The sequence below is a fragment of the Xyrauchen texanus genome, chromosome 1 (assembly GCF_025860055.1).
Source record: "Xyrauchen texanus isolate HMW12.3.18 chromosome 1, RBS_HiC_50CHRs, whole genome shotgun sequence".
Classification (NCBI taxonomy): Eukaryota; Metazoa; Chordata; class Actinopteri; order Cypriniformes; family Catostomidae; genus Xyrauchen; species Xyrauchen texanus.
This window is the reverse complement of record NC_068276.1, coordinates 58,465,575-58,482,174: the sequence shown is the minus strand read 5'-3', so window position 1 is coordinate 58,482,174 and position 16,600 is coordinate 58,465,575. Positions and strand designations below refer to the sequence as shown.

At 39.3% G+C, this 16,600-nt stretch overlaps 1 protein-coding gene across 1 annotated transcript in view; it reads right to left on the bottom strand.

Annotated features, from left to right (window-relative positions):
• Positions 1 to 16,600, bottom strand: part of LOC127644872 (unconventional myosin-IXAa-like) — a 198,124-nt gene that overhangs the window by 49,611 nt on the left and 131,913 nt on the right. The window contains exons 13-17 of the mRNA XM_052128281.1: positions 11,749 to 11,890; positions 7,033 to 7,228; positions 4,081 to 4,194; positions 2,094 to 2,252; positions 778 to 844 (exon numbers count right to left, since the gene is read on the bottom strand). Of these exons, the coding sequence (XP_051984241.1) occupies positions 778 to 844; positions 2,094 to 2,252; positions 4,081 to 4,194; positions 7,033 to 7,228; positions 11,749 to 11,890 (678 nt within the window). The remainder of the gene's footprint in view (positions 1 to 777; positions 845 to 2,093; positions 2,253 to 4,080; positions 4,195 to 7,032; positions 7,229 to 11,748; positions 11,891 to 16,600) is intronic.

Here is a 16,600-nt window from a genome sequence, read left to right as displayed (position 1 = left end):
AAAATGAGCCTGTCCTTATCTGTGAGCTTGCTTGTGTGAATAATCCTATCTCTTAGACATCCAGAACAAAATATACAGTCCAGCAGGCAAAGCATGCTAAATAATGCTAAATTATATGCTAGCGACTATTGATGATGAAAAGTGTTATATGTTATCGCAAAGGGGAGGATCTAATGACACCTAGATTGACCTTCTAGTCCACTCAGAGGCCAAGATTTTCGATGAAACAATAGGGGTGGTGCATGAACTGAAAATTAGACTGAATGTCTATTCGAACGAGCACATCTGTCAGGGCTGATATGTGTTAGAGCGCCACCTACATTTCAGATCTGCATATTGTGATGGAGGAAAACACATTTTTTCTAGTACTTGCTGCCATTTAGTGAAATAAATTAAGACTGTTTGGCATAAGATGGCGTGAAAATAACCAAAAAAGCATGCTTACAAAGTTAGGACAACAAAACGTTAAAAAAAAAAAGTTTTTGCTTGTTTATATACCCATCATAAGGTTGTAAACATATACAATATTATTTATGACAATTGAGAAAAATGTTAGTAATGAATCCACAGTTTGTGTGGATGCAGAGCTTTTAAAATTGACTGAAAATTACAGGCGGCAGCCCAAAAATGCACCAGAGTTGAAGAGGTTGCAGCATACTCCTAACTTTGATCTTTAATGATGAAATAATTTAGGGTGAACTATTTCTGCAAGTGTCTAAATACTCTTTGGGGGCACCGTATCGGTGATGATCAATAGGCCAGTATAGTCGCTCTTACCGTTGACCGAGTGTGTTGCTGCCCTGCAGATCGGAGAGTAGCGTGCGAGGACTCTTTCGGTTCACACCTGAAACACATCACAAAGCCTATACAACCAGACTGCTCCGTGACACATCAGAAACATGAATGAGAGAAAGGTTAGAGCTCTAAGAATAGAGGGTATAATGGCTTTCATGAGAACAGATTGACAGCATGTTAATTAATTCACAGCTGTTTGATGGAATGAAATGTTTGCCCATTCAATTAGATGTGAATTACTTAAAACATGCTTTTGTGGATCAGTTTCGAATGACATACATAAAGTGCTCAGTGATTGGGTGCATACAGATGCTACGAGTAGCATCAGAAGGCAGAAAAATATTTTGATATAATAGTAACCCTTTACAAAAAGGTTGTATATGTTAACATTAGTAAATTCATTAAGTATCACAAACTAACAATGAACAATATTTTTAACAAGATTTATACATCTTGATAATTAGTCATTGTTTTTTAAATTTTTTAATTATATTTAATCCCCTTTTCTCCCAATTTGGAATGCACGATTCCCACTAGTAGGTCCTCGTGGTGGCGCGGTTAATCACCTCAAACTGGGTGGCGGAGGACGTCTCATTTGCCTCTGCTTCTGAGACCGTCAATCCGTGCATCTTATCACATGGCTCGCTGTGCATGACACCACAGAGACTCCACATGTGGAGGCTCATGCTACTCTGCGCGATCCACGCCCAAATTACCACATGCCCCACTAATCGCGACCACGAGGAGGTTACCCCATGTGACTCTACCTTCCTTAGCTACCGGGCCTATTTGGTTGCTTAGGAGACCTGGCTGGAGTTACTCAGCACACCCTGGATTCGAACTCGCGACTCCAGGGGTGGTAGTCAGCGTCAATACTCGCTGAGCTACCCAGGCCCCCATTAGTCACTGTTTATGTTCATAATGCATTAACTAATGTTAATATATACTGTACAACCTTTAAGTTTGAAAGTGTATTAGTGCATGTTTCAAATGAACCTTTACTGAGATTAATAATTGCTGCTAAAGTTTTGTTTATTGTTAGCTCATGTTAACTAATGCAGTTAACAGATGTTAATGAATACAACCTTATTGTGTTACAATATCATTTTTTCAGCAATAATTGTCCAGCTCTAGCCACAACAATGCATTATAATGAAGTTGTTCCTAACAGGAAGGAATAATTAAATAAGCTATTGATACAATTCTCAGACTGTTTTTATTAGCAAACTCTGTTCATTTAAACAGGTTCAACTGAGTTTTAGTTGTGCTTTGTGTGTATAGTCTATGATCTGAGCTACCTCCATCAAGCAGACTCATCGTGAGCCCGCTGTCCTCAGAAGACAAGAGAAATGAGTGCGTACTCTGTGCTGGAGATGTCGTGCTGGGGTGCAAGTGTTCAGAACAGGAGCTCCAGTGAGGGGAAAGCGGTGGGCTGCCCGAGAGGCATACATGCTGGACTGAACCCACAGAAAGGGCTGTTAGTTAAGGACAGACACCCATCCTGATATCATGCAAGGAAAGCAAGACAGGTGCAAGATGGATGGGCACAGAGACATAAGGGGAAGTCTGCCAGCTTGAGCTCTGAATCCAATCATTGATTCTGTTACAAACATAAGGGGTTGCACCAACTACTGAACTAGGTAAAAGTCTTTACAACTATTATTGATGTGTTGGGTCTGTTTCGACTAGTCGTGGTTCACATGTCTTCAGTAATATTTGTTATGATGCAACAGCAGGAGGAAAATTTCTCCATCCACTGTCTCAGTGTTTTTGCACACAAATCAGGGTCAGAAAATTACCAGAGTTTAGGGCAAAAAACAAAAAGCCCCATAGTTAAGTATACGGTTATTGTCGTTGCTGTTGTAGTAATTTTTTAAATTTGGAAGAAAAAAGGCAGCATATGCACGTCCTCTGTTGTTATTGCTTTCTATTCAAACTTAAATAAAATTCATAAATTTGGGAGCAAAAAGTGCTGCATTGTTTAGTCCTCTGTTGTTGTTTTTCTATTTAAAATTAAATATAATGTATTTTTTTAACTTAAATATAAATTCATAAATTGGGGTGGGGGATCTGGGCATAAAGTTGTATGTTGTTGTTGCTTTTTTATTTAAACTTAAATATAAAATCATAGAAAAGACCCCATAGTTAAATCCACTGTTGTTTATATTGCTAATAAAATATACATTCATAATAATTCTGTATTCTTTTTAAAAAAATTATATTTGTAATATTTATAAAAAAAAATGTAAATCTATTTTATTGCTTTTATTAATTTTTTAATATTATTTTTACGTTTTTTATTTAGACATTCTCCCGTTTCTCTCCAATTTGGAACCCCCAATTCTCAATGCGCTCTACGTCCTCGTGGTGGCGTAGTGACTCGCCTCAATCAGGGTGGCGGAGGACGAATCTCAGTTGCCTCAGTGTCTGAGATGTCAATCCGCGCATCTTATCACGTCGCTAGTTGAGCGCGTTACTGTGGAGACGTAGCGCGTATTAAGACTTCATGCTATTCTCCGTGGCATCCACGCACAACTCACCACGCGCTCCCTCCGAGAGCGAACCACATTATAGCGACCACGAGTAGGTTACCCCATGTGACTCTACCTTGCCTAGCAACCGGGCCATTGCTTAGGAGACCTGGCTGGAGGGTTAGGGGCTATGACATCTGTTGCAGGGCTCCCTGTTCTTCTATTCTATTTGCAAAAGTAATGTTTGGGAGTCTAACATGTATATTTCCTATTGACACAATAAAGCTGAAGATATAAATAACCTTAAACTTAAGACAAATGCATTAGTGAAACATCTTATGTGCCTAAGACTTTTGCAAAGTACTGTAAGCAATTATATTAGCAATTCTGGGTAAGTGAAAACAGGGTGAAACTGGAGCATTTCACGTTCACAAAGCTGCTACGTAAATGATGAACAGAAATCATCTAGAGTGCAACACACAAGCCAAATTTATTGCAAACTGCCCTGAAAACAAAATGTTGCCCAGAGGCTGCCAAGACAATGACAATGAAAGCAGCATGAATATGGTTATGGAGATACGCACTTTTTTTATGTATGGAGAGTCATTTACAGAAGGTAAACACTGACCAATCGACTAGTCGACATGTAAAAATCAGTACTCATCCAAGTTTTAGCGTACTGTACATGTATTGCCACTGCATTATGTATTTATATTGCCATAGCGGTCCAATTGAATGGGCTGTGACTGAAGCCCTCATGTCTCGGCCCAGGGTGCATGAAGTGAGGAGATGAAATGAAGGAAAAGCATCTTACTGTATTTCTCCTCTTTGCACCTCTGCAGGATCTCTAAGCTTCTCTGATGCACAGGGTGATGCAGAAAACTAAAGCTATCCACAATTTTCACAACTGGAGCAGCAGCATCATGCCCTTCAGAAGCCATAAAACAAACCCCACACACACACACACACACACACACACACACACACACACACACACACACACACACACACACACACACACACACACAGACACACAGACACACACACACACACACACACAGACACACACACACACACAGACAGACACACACACAGACAGACACACAGACACACAGACACACAGACACACACACACACACACACACACACACACACACACACACACACAGACAGACACACAGACAGACACACAGACAGACACACAGACAGACACACAGACAGACACACAGACAGACACACACACAGACAGACAGACACACACACAGACACACACACAGACATAAGAAAGAGAGAAGAGAGAGAAAAGACAGATTACATAGTGAGAAATAAGATGTGAAGTCTAAAAGAGGAGACTAAGTCAGAAGTTATAAAGTCTGGTCAACAATGCAGCTTATTCTGGCCATCTGAATTATGACTTTCAGGATAATTTCAGTTTATCTGTTAAGTACATTTTGGATTAATAATAATAGAGTTATTAGGAAATATGTCCTATTGTAAACTCAATGCTCTTTCATGAAGCTATGTGATGTTCACATCACTAGCCAATGTACTGGATATTCTGCTCAGATCTGTTTTTGTTTCATTTAGACCGCTGAAGAATCATTCTACTGTACTTGCAGCATCAAAGCAAAGACATCATAAACTACAAGTCTAAGTTAAGTAATTATGCGAAAGCCACACACCCAAAACATTGTATTTGAGAAAGAAAGGCATATAGATACTGAAAAGCAGAAGAGCATGGCAAGAGCATTCAAGCAGGACGTGCTGGGCTGACAAAGTGATTTGACTTAGTCCAGGCTGCTTTTACATACAACAACAGTGGCAACCAGGGGCTCCATTTTTGGGGCAACTATGCCTTAAACTCGTATACAGTTAAGATGTCTACTTCAGCAAAAATTATTTTACACTGGTAAAGATTAACTTATGAAGCTGCATTTGAGCCTGAAAAGGAATGACACCATTAGCCATGAGTCACAATTCCACATCCAAATAAAAGTAACACAAGATGCACAGAACATGTTGGAGTAGTCTTTAAAATAAGGGAAAGTACTGTGTTATGAGTTGGGCAGCAACACTTAAAGGAATATTCCGGTTTCAATACAAGTTAAGCTCAATTGACAGCGTTTGTGATATTGAATAACACAAAAATTCATTTTGACTCGTCCATCCTTTTCTTAAAAAACCTAACGAAAATCAAACAAACAAATCAAAACAAAAACGGCAAAATCTTAGTTCCAGTGAGGCACTTGCAAAAGGATAATCGTGTAAACATGATTTAAGTGTGATTGAATGGCTTACTAATCTTTTCTGTGTCAAGTTAAAGCCAATTTTACAACTGCGTTACCATGACTATGTAATGTCAACAAACTCTAAAATAAATAAATCATCAAAATACATTTTTGTGGTAATGCAAAAAACATAACGCTAAAAATGCTGTTGGTTGAGCTTAACTTGTATTGAACCTGGAACATTCCTTTGAACAATAAAAAATTAAATGTCAAATGCATCAAATGAAAATGATTAACAACAAATGTAATTATTGATTTGTTGGGTCTGTGCACTGTGAAGAGAACCTGATGTCATCTTACAGTAGTAAAAAACAAATCTATATAAAAATGCATTCGAACAATTTTGAGCAAGCTGTAGTAGAAAATATATGCGACCCAAGTTGTCAAAAGCAAATGTATACATGGATTTTAAATCAAATGAATCACTTAAATATGAACCAAGTGATTTTTTGCTAATTGCTAAACTTTTAAAGAGCACCTATTATGGATTTTCAAGTATTGCCTTTCATGTAGTGTGTTATATAGCGGTTTGTAAATGTAAAAAAGTCTGCAAAGTTTCAAAAATTGAAGTGCACGACAAATGGAGTTATTGACTCCCAAAAGACAGAACCGATTCTGAACACCTGAAACGAGTCGTTAGTAATTCCAGACTTCCTGTACTAGCCTATGTCATTTGTCTACATTGGCTGCTCGCTTACAGCTTTGACCCGGCCTCAAACACTACACTAAGTGGTAGACCAATCACAACAGACTGGGACATCTGACCAATCAGAGCAGAGTAGGCTCTCTGAAAGGAGGGGTTTAGAATGAATGCATTAGAACGGATCATTGAACGAGTCGTTTTTGACACTCGGAAAAAAAGGTAATGCTGCAATTTAAATTATGAGCAAATTAAAGTGGTTTTTTTTTTACCTTGGATGCTTGTAAATCTATTGTATGAGACCTTTAAAACAATATTAGTCACATTTAAAAACCATAATATGTTCTCTTTAAACAGCAAGAAATTAATAGTTATTTTTAGACAAATATGTTTAAAATAAAGAACGCTCACATGAGATTAAGACTCTAGACTCATCAGCTGCTATATTTTAGATATGGCGCTGGGCACACAATTCATAAGCATCGCCATGTTGAGATCACATGACCATCATTAAACCCCTGTAATTTGATGGTTTCACATGCAGAACAAATCAATCATGACTGATTGTGAATTCTACAATGGCATTGGTAGCAAAAAATGTATGATCTTGTGTGATGCTGCATCTACGCCGGTGCTGAGAGCACAACATAAACCAGAATTAATACTGCATGCACGTAGTCAAAGATACAAAAAAATATCATAAAAATGGTTACTTGCTGCCACTGTGTTAAGCACTTTTAAATCATATTTTATATGGCAGTGTGACATGTATAGTCTGAAATCGGCAATACAAAGCTTGTGACAAGTGTAAGCACATGAAACTGTTAATTAAACTCACCACATCGTTTACCAACAAGTCTCTTGCCAGCGTCCCTGAAGGCCACCATGGCTCTGAAATAGGCCCGGAGCACAGCCCAACGGAAGGTGGCCACTGGATCGATACCGATCAGACCACAGATGAAGGCGTTCTTACTGCTCTTGAGGAGCGCAACGATGTCTGGCCGCATGTGATCTGTGTTCTTCTCCCTGAAGTCCTGGAATAGTAGGTCATACAGACAGTCAGATACCTGTGTCATTTTTATCTCCATCTCACCAGCCAACAGAAGTGAGGAGGACGTCAAGCCTGTTCAGCTCCATTATGTAATGCATGAAAAAAGGGTTTGTACTGTGAATAAGAGGATCAAATCTCATGCCTGCCAAACTCAGATCAATTTAGTAAAACACAATATATTGTTTAACTAATCAATACCACAATAGCAGGGATTTAATCAACATAATTTATATGCGAATTTATATGCGTATTGCATACAAAAATGCTTAAAGGAAACACTGAGTGCGTTTACATGCACACACATATGGTGTTCGCTACCAAAAAAACTGTTTATTAAAAAAATTTGACAATGCAAGAAAACGCGTTTACATTATAATAGAAATCATTAGGTTATTCCACGCTCATTCAATGTCAAAACATAAAAGGACGATTATCACAAAGTCCTTGTCATATTTAAAACCAAATCAATACAATAAAATGCAGAAGAGTGTAGAGGGGAAGACATTTTTCAGAGTGGTCTCCCGAAGACTAACGGAGTCTCAAAAACAACAACATTGACCAGACCATTACAGGCAGTCCTATCTCTGTCATCCTGTTTGCCCTCACCATGGACATGGTGGCCAAGTCAGCTGAGGTAGTGTTCAGAGGTCCCCTATCAAACTCTGGTGTGCGACAACCCCGGTAAGAGCATAAGACTACCTTACCATCATGACCACATCTGTTCCAGGAAACAGATGGATAATTCAAGGACTCGAGAAACTCATCACTTAGGCAAGGATGAGTTTCAAACCCACCAAGTCAAGATCCATGGTGCTGAAGAAGGGGAAGGTGGTTGACCATTTCTGCTTTTAGCTCTTTGACTCCACTCTGATAGCCCTTTTCCACCGAAATGGAGAAATGGTGTGCCGAGCCTGTGCTCCGCTGGTTGAAGACCAGCGAAATTTGGAGCTTTTTGTAAACCGGTCGTGCTTTTCCACTGACTTCAGAACCAAAAGGTGAAGTAATGGGTTATGCGACAACTTTACCTGCCCATAAACAAATACGGTGCATCACAACAGTGTTTGTGTACAGCTTTTACTCTTGTTTTGGAGGACATATTTAAATATATGGACTTACAGAGTAATGCAATCCAACATTTACATTGCTCAACAAGATTTAATCTACGGTAAAGACGACAGGTAATGTAATTACATTAATTTACTTAACTATGGTTTAACTTTCTAAATTCTGTAACACTGGAATCATTATTAACATTGGTGTGGCAGATGGTTATATTTGGAGTTTTGCCATACCATATAATATTATGTTTACATCTTGAGAATCTCACCGGTTTACAGTTAGATGCGATCTTCCAAACTTAGTGAGTAGCTGGTCAAAAATGCCCTTACTGTACCAAACAATGCACAAAATAAGAGGACAATCGTGTAAGGAAAGCTAAGAAAGTTGGCAAATATAATAATTACTGAGATCAGCAGCAGAGGACACTGGTGAATCAGTGTTAATCTCGAGCATGACTGGCTGAGTTCAATGCCCTAGTTAGATAGCAGGCTGGTCAGTGTGCGAGTCCGAAACATTGGTGCTCCACCCGTCACTTTTATTTAGATCCATCTTGTGGTCCCTTAAGTGTTTTTCCAATTTGTTTATGCTGTATCTTCTCGTAGACTATTTTTTCCCTTTGTGATCTTTCTAATTTATCTGTAAGACTATATTGTAAGTGCTCATTTGTGTTTTTTTATTTTTGTTTTGTTTTTATAGAGTGAAGTACTCTGCTGCAGATGGTAACTGACGAAACATTATACCACCTTCAGCCCCTGACGTAAGTGGTTCCTGCGCGGAGACCAGCAAGCTTTTGGGGGCGGCATCAAACCACGTTTTTGGTCCTGGAACAGCCTTTCTGTGATGGAAACGTGCAGAACATTTCCAGAATTTGCACCTGAACCATGTTGGTGGAAAAGGGTTATGAAAGACTCTGCTGCTATTCAGAAGACCAACAAAGAACTCAAAGCCTTGCTCAGTAATGTTGACAAGTCAGTCCTACCAGGTAGATTCAAAGCCTCGATCTAACAGCATTCCATCCTTCCCACCTCTGCTTGTTTATTGCAGTCCCACTGACAACATTTGTGTACCTCGAGAGGAAGATCAGTGCCTTTCTCCACAAGTGGCTGGGGCTTCCCCACAGTCTCAGCCGTGCGGCACTATATGGGCAGTGTAATATCATGCAGCTCCCAATCTGTGGTCTCACTGAAGAGTTTATGGTGTCACGAACAAGAGAAGATCTGCAGTACAGGGACTCCAGGGACCACGGCTAGCATTGAGGTGAGATGAGGCAGGAAATGGAGAGCGGAGAAAGCAGTGGAGGTGGCACAGTCAAGAATGATGCAAAGGGCTCAGGTGGGGACAGTGGTAACAGGCAGAGCAGGCTTGGGATACTTTCCAAAGGGGCAGGTCGGTAAGACCCAGGGCAGAGAGTGACACCTTTTGATCCAGTAAGAAGTCCGAGCAGGCATGGAGGAAGATCAAGCAAGCAAGATGGTGGGGCTCCAGCAGCAGGGGACATAGACAAGGTGGGAGAGAACATATCAGGTACAGGATTACCTGGGCTAACATCATGCAGCCAGACTTCCATTGTGTCCGGTTCCTTGCTGAGATGGTTTATCCACCCTATCTTAGAGGATTTTTAAACAAATACCTGAGGAAATACAGACTCAGAATTGTGAAACAAAATCTTTGCTGTGTGGTTTGCTGTGTGGATCAGTCAACACAGAGAGTGCTGTCACACACACACTTATCCCCAATTGCAGCGCAGCGTTCACACTGCCAGCGACTTTGTCGCTGCAGGTCGCCAGTGGCTGGCGGTTAGGTCGCTAGTGGGCGTTCACACTATTGGTTGCCTAGTAACGTTTATAAATGACATTTTTGGATGCCATTCCATTGCGGTTGACATCAAATCAGTTTTTTTGCCACTAAAAACAAACATTTTGGAGGGAAAATATTCATTATAAATGGAATTAGTACATAAAATGCTTTATATCAAAGAAGAACAAGAAACAAGGCGTGCTCTTTGCCATAGCAGCTGTTTATCTGTGGCAAAAACGCAAACCACCGGTCTGTCTGAGACATATCCAGCTGCAGACCCGCAGCACCACCAGTTTCAGAACCCCAGCGCCAGAACCTGAAGTGAGCGGCGGAGTTATTGACAATGAGACAAGCATGGCGGAGAGCATGGTGAGTTGTGTAACGTTTTTGACATCACGTTGTAAAAATTATCGCATATATTAAGTTCAGCGTTTATCTGCTAAATATTTAATTTGTGCATAACTTTATCATCTTAATGAAGCTTGAATAAGTTGTCATACGTTTGATACATTTTTGCGTGTTGTAAATGAGCCTTGCTTATAGCCAACAGTTATTGATGCATGGTGGACAGATGCTTTCGAAGTTGAGTGACTCATCTCTTCCTCACAGCTACCTTGAAAACTGATCTGCATGTTTAGTGGAATAATGACACATGATATTGCATTTCATGAGAACGGCAGACCCATTGGAAGTAGCAATCCCATTTAGAGATGAGAGTCGAGAAATATCACGAGCTGCTTTGATGTAACTGTGAGATGTTATTTAAATATAGGCCTATAAGGACATAACTTACAAAGCAATAGGTTTACACATATTTGAAATGATTTCATTTTAGTTCCATGGGATGGGCAAAATAAGTGACTTGAGTAGATGTGCAGTGCATAAGAAATGAACGCATGTCGCATCGACGGATCATGATGGAAGCGATCTAGTTTTGTTAAGTGTGTAATAAACCATGTGGAATATATTAGGCTATAGTTTAATAATGCTTAATAATACAACAAACATTAAAGACCAAGTAAAAATTTATTTGCAAGACGAGTTTGAGGATAAACTATTAATACTCACTTACATATTTTATTCGATAAGAAGACATGCACATAAACTATTATGGAAACATATTAACATAAGAAATTCCTAGATCATGTGACTTTACCTTAAGTTACGTAACAGAACAACTTGCACATAACTAGAACAAACAGACCAATTACGTCGCATAGCAGCTAAAATGTTGCTCTGGTCATTTTGAAATGATGACGCCAAAATATTGTCAAAATGACTGGTTCTTATTCCCTATTGACACTCTACTCTCAAACTGATTGCTAGCAAACATGCCGTTCTTTCCGGGTGTTTGTCTGTGCACTCTAAACCGCAAGTTTCTATTACATTTAATGAAACACATTGGCCTTCCCACTGGCTACAACTTCTATTTTGTGCTAATTTTGTTGTCTTGAACACATGGGGTGAAAATGATGCTTTCTTTGTAAACTGTTTTATGTTATTTAGATTTTTCACATCTATTACATTCGCAACTTGTATGGAAACATTACCATTTTTTTTATAATCGACTCATCCAAATCGAGTGATGCCAAACATCCGCACAAACATTAGTTTGCTATGGCAAGCATTACTGTATATAGTACTGACCTTCACTCTGTACTTGACCTTCCCAGCATAGTGTTTGATGATAAATGCCGGCTCCATGACTGCAGGAAACTCAATATAGCCGTTTCCCTCATGCTGTCGTTTGAACTTGTCTAGCAGGGTCTGATTGGTGGCCTGTGGAAAGCTGTGATAAAGAAGTAATGGTGTGCATTAAAGCAGACATCACAAGAAAATTTATTTTTTTGTGTGCATATTTTACCATTCAAAAGTGCAGGTGAATGGATCAGAAGTAAATAAAACACTGCAGCTAAAACAGAGAGGGTATAACTCTGGTTGAAAGTGTAAGACTAAGCTTCTTACACACAGACAAACACATAAATGTAGTGTTATTAGGTGTCTTGCTCCAGGCAGACAGTGACGGTGGTCATCTCGGAAGCGTTTAGAACAGGGGTGTCAAACTCAGTTCCTGGAGGGCCACAGTCCAGCAGAGTTTAGCTCCAACCCTAATTAAACACACCTGAAGCAGCTAATCAAGGTCTTCGGGAGTGCTTGATGATTAAAAGGAGGCATTTTGGAGCAGGGCTGGAACTAAACTGCGCATGGCTTCGGCCCTCCAGGAACAGAGTTTGACACCCTGGTTTAGAGAAATGTTAGAGGATAAACCAGTGCAGTTCCTCTGGCCTTGAGAGGAATGAGATCTACTGCCAGAGCTTCAACAGGAAAGCTTCCACAGGAAGAGGATACTTGAGAGATTCGAGCTATGAAAAACACTGATGTGGGGAGTCTGGTTTCCAGCTATTTTAAGCAGAATGAACTTTCCATTTTATTTTCTTGATTGAGAACCAGGAACCTTCTCTTTTATCACTACTGAGGGTTCGGACATACAACTCCATTGGCATACTGTTATTGGCATTCTATATAGTAGAGAAGTCTGCCTTTTCAAATGCAGCCACCATCTTGTCACTTAATACATTCAATTAACAAAATAATTTAAATAAACAAAAGGACACTAAAAGTTGTGCTATATTGTGAATATAAAGCACATTATGCCTAACAACATCCTTTAGCGGTTAACTATATTCACAATAAACATTTTGCACCCAGTTAACTCTACCAGGCCAATCTGTTATGTTCAAAAAAGGGGGGCCAGAGTGTGCCTACAGTATTTTTGTAACAGAGCATTCTTTTGCTTTAATTACAGTGCATTCATCAAGTATCAGTGCATACATCAAGTATTCAGACCACCTCATTTTTTCACATTTTGTTATGTTGCAGCCTTATGCTAAAATACTTCAAATTATTTTTGTTTTCACATCAATCTACACTACTGGGATACATAATGACAAAGCAAAAAAAAAACTGATTTTTTATAACTTTGCAAATGCATTAAAAAGAAAAAACTGAAATAATCACATTGACGAAGTATTCAGACCCTTAACTCAGTACTTAGTTGAAGCACCTTTGGCAGCGACTACAGCCTCAAGTCTTTTGGGGTATCATGCGACAAACTTTGCACATCTGGATTTTCTGCCATTCCTCTCAAGCTCTGTTAGGTTGGATGGGGACCATCAGTGGACAGCCATTTTCAGATCTCCAGAGATGTCCGATTGGGTTCATGTTTGGGTTCTGGCTGGGCCAATCAAGGACATTCACAGAGTTCTCCCTAAGCTACTCTTGCGTTGTCTGTTGGAAGGTGAACTTTCAGCCCAGTCTGAGGTCCAGAGCGCTCAGGAGCATGTTTTCATCAAGGATGTCTCCGTATATTGCTGCATTCAGCTTTCCTTCAACCCTGACCAGTCCCCCAATCCCTGCCGCTAAAAATGCCCCCACAGCATGATGCTACCACCACCATGCTTCACTGTTGGGATGGTATTGCGCAGGTGATGAGCGGTGCCTGGTTTCCTCCAGACATGACGCTTGGAATTGAGGCCAAACAGTTCAATCTTCATTACATCAGGCTAGATCTTGTTTCCAACAGCCTGAAAGTCCTTTAGGTGCTTTTTGCAAATTGCAAGCCAGCTTTTTTGTGTCTTGCACTGAGGAGAGGCTTCCGATTGGCTACTCGGCCATAAAGCCCAGATCGGTGGAGTGTTGCAGTGATTGTTGTCCTTCTGCAAGTTTCTCCCATCTCCACTCATGATCTCTGGAGCTCAACCAGAGTGACCATCAGGTTCTTGGTCACCTTACCAAGGCCTTTCCCCTGAAAGTTTGGCTGGGTGACCAGCTCAAGGAAGAGTCCTGGTTGTTCCAACTTCTTTCATTTAAGAGGCCACTGTGCTCTTGGGAACCTTCAATACAGCCAAAATGTTTTGGTAGCCTTCCCCAGATCTGTGGCTCAATACAATCTTGTCTCTGAGCTCTGCAGGCAGTTCCTTTGACCTCATGGCTTGGTTTTTGCTCTAATATGCATTTTCAGCTGTGAGACCTTATATAGACAGGTGTGCAACTTTCCAAATCATATCCAATAAAAGTGTAGAAACATCTAAAAAATGACCCAGAGAAATGGGATGCATCTGAGCTAAATGTCAAGTGTAATAGCAAAGGGTCTGAATACTTCAGTTTTTTTCATTTTAATAAATTTGCAAAGGTATCAACAATCTGGCTTTTGCTTTCTCATTATGGAGTGTAGATTGATGTAAAAAAATATATATATTTAAAGCATTTTAGCATAAAGCTGCAACATAAAAAAAATGTGAAAAAAATGAAGGGGTCTTTTGATACTGGTAACTTTACTATATGTATACATTTCTTAACAACTTGCTTTAAGATAGGCCTACTCTGTTCACTGACGTGTGAATGTCCCAGAAAACACTGGGAAAAAGGTCCCATCATTTCAACAGATCTTTTATTATAGGTTTTTCTAGAAAAAAAACTTACAATTTGTGCAAAATGTTACATTTAAGCCTACTGCATCATTTTACATATATGTATCCATCCATTGGCTTATAGAACATGTAATAGGTAGTCTATCCGGTACTGGTGGTGATTTTGATTAATCTGAGTGACTCTTTGAATCTGTTCACCAAAAAATATTAGTTCAGATTAGTTCATGAATTCGTTCATTTCCCAAATTACCATCTTTTAACGCTTTGAAAAAGTAAATTGCACTGTTATTCACGATTGGAACAAGTCTATCATTTATTAAAATTCAAGTGTCAACAATTCTACTAAGAGAAAGTACAAAAGAGAAAAAACTAGGTGTGCTACAAAGGTACCAAAAAAGTAAATTTTTGCTCTTTGGAAAAAGGGGTAACAAAAATTCTGGAAAAAAGAAAAACAATCCAAGGCACTTACATGGTATGGATTAAAAAGCCTTTTTTAACCAGGCTACAACATCTAAAATGGTCAACGCATTTCGGCTAAGAAAGCCTTCATCAGGGTACAATTTTCCAGTACAAAGAGGCACAATATATAGTCTTGTCCATCAGTGAAATCATCAACAGCTGATCAACAAGTTGCCAAATAATCAGATAAAGTAAAAAAATAACCAACAGATAGTACACTTAAAAGAACAGCAACAAAAATCACACACGCACACCAAATGAGACAGAGGCCGCAATCAATGTTTCAAACACTCCCCTCTCACATGATTGCATTTCTGTTCTCTCCAAAGGTCTTTTTCTCCTACGAACTAAGCTAATGAATTTCAGACCAAAGAGGATTTATTCAGGTTCTACTGTAATTTACATCTTAAAGTGTGGTACTATAATAACCCTCACAATGTCACAGCTAACTCTTCAGCTAACACAGGACTAAAGGATGTAACACCCTTCAGACCAAAATCAAATTTTTTCCCAAATAATTCAAACCCTACACCCTTCATTAAAAAAAGTTACATATGAAGTGGATCAGCTTTTTGCCAAACAACAAAGATCTAAACCTCACGATCTGACGAAAGACGAGTCCCGGGCATTAGAAGCCAACAGCGTCCATCCGCCTTGGTTGATTGAAAATATCCCATTTGGCCGGTTTCGAAGACTTTGTGATTTATAGCACGATTTTGAAATTCAGAATGATATTTTTCATAGATACAAACAGAGGGGATATGACTCACACACTCTCACACGTGCCACTGAAAGAGTCAGATCTATTAACAGAGAGCAAACACTCGAATAAACGGTGCACTTAGTGACAGCCTATAGTCGAGAAGCAGCACAAATAAAACAAATCATTAAATCTAATTGGAATTTGTCAACAGTGATAGTGCCCTTCATGCTGTCTTTCAGGAAATGCCATCTGTTAGTTACAGATGTGCACCTACTATTAGGGATAAGGTTGTTCGTAGCTATCTCCCCGCTCCTGAAAAAGGAACATGGTTGAGGCCCTGAGCATGAAATCATAGTAGTGGCGATTGCAATCACTGCAAACATTTACTGGTGTTTTCACCCAACCAAGTCTTTTTATCAATTGTAATTTTTCTTATGATGTCTATAAATGGGAGTGTGAATGAGGCCATTTTTACATTGGTCGAACAAAAGGGAAGCTTAAAATGAGAGTGGCCGAAAACAAATTTGCCATTTGTACTTCCAATTTGGTATACCCAATGGCACAACATTGTAAGGAAGCTGACTATTGCAGTGATAGATCCCTTCGAGTGACAGGAATAGAATCTATCCCATGTTCAATAAGAGGTGGTAATAGATTAAAACGTCTACTTCAACGAGAACATTTTTGGATAAATACACTCTGTGCCACTACGTTATCTGATGTTAATGAAGAAATAGACTTTACACCTTTTTTGTAGGTTCTTATAAATACTGATATGAATTAACATTGTGTATATATATATATGCATATATATGTGTGTGTGTGTGTGTGTGTTTATTGTTGTTGCTGTTGTTTTAAGTGTACTGTCTCAGTTTATTTTTTACTTCATCTGAATATCTAGTTTGTG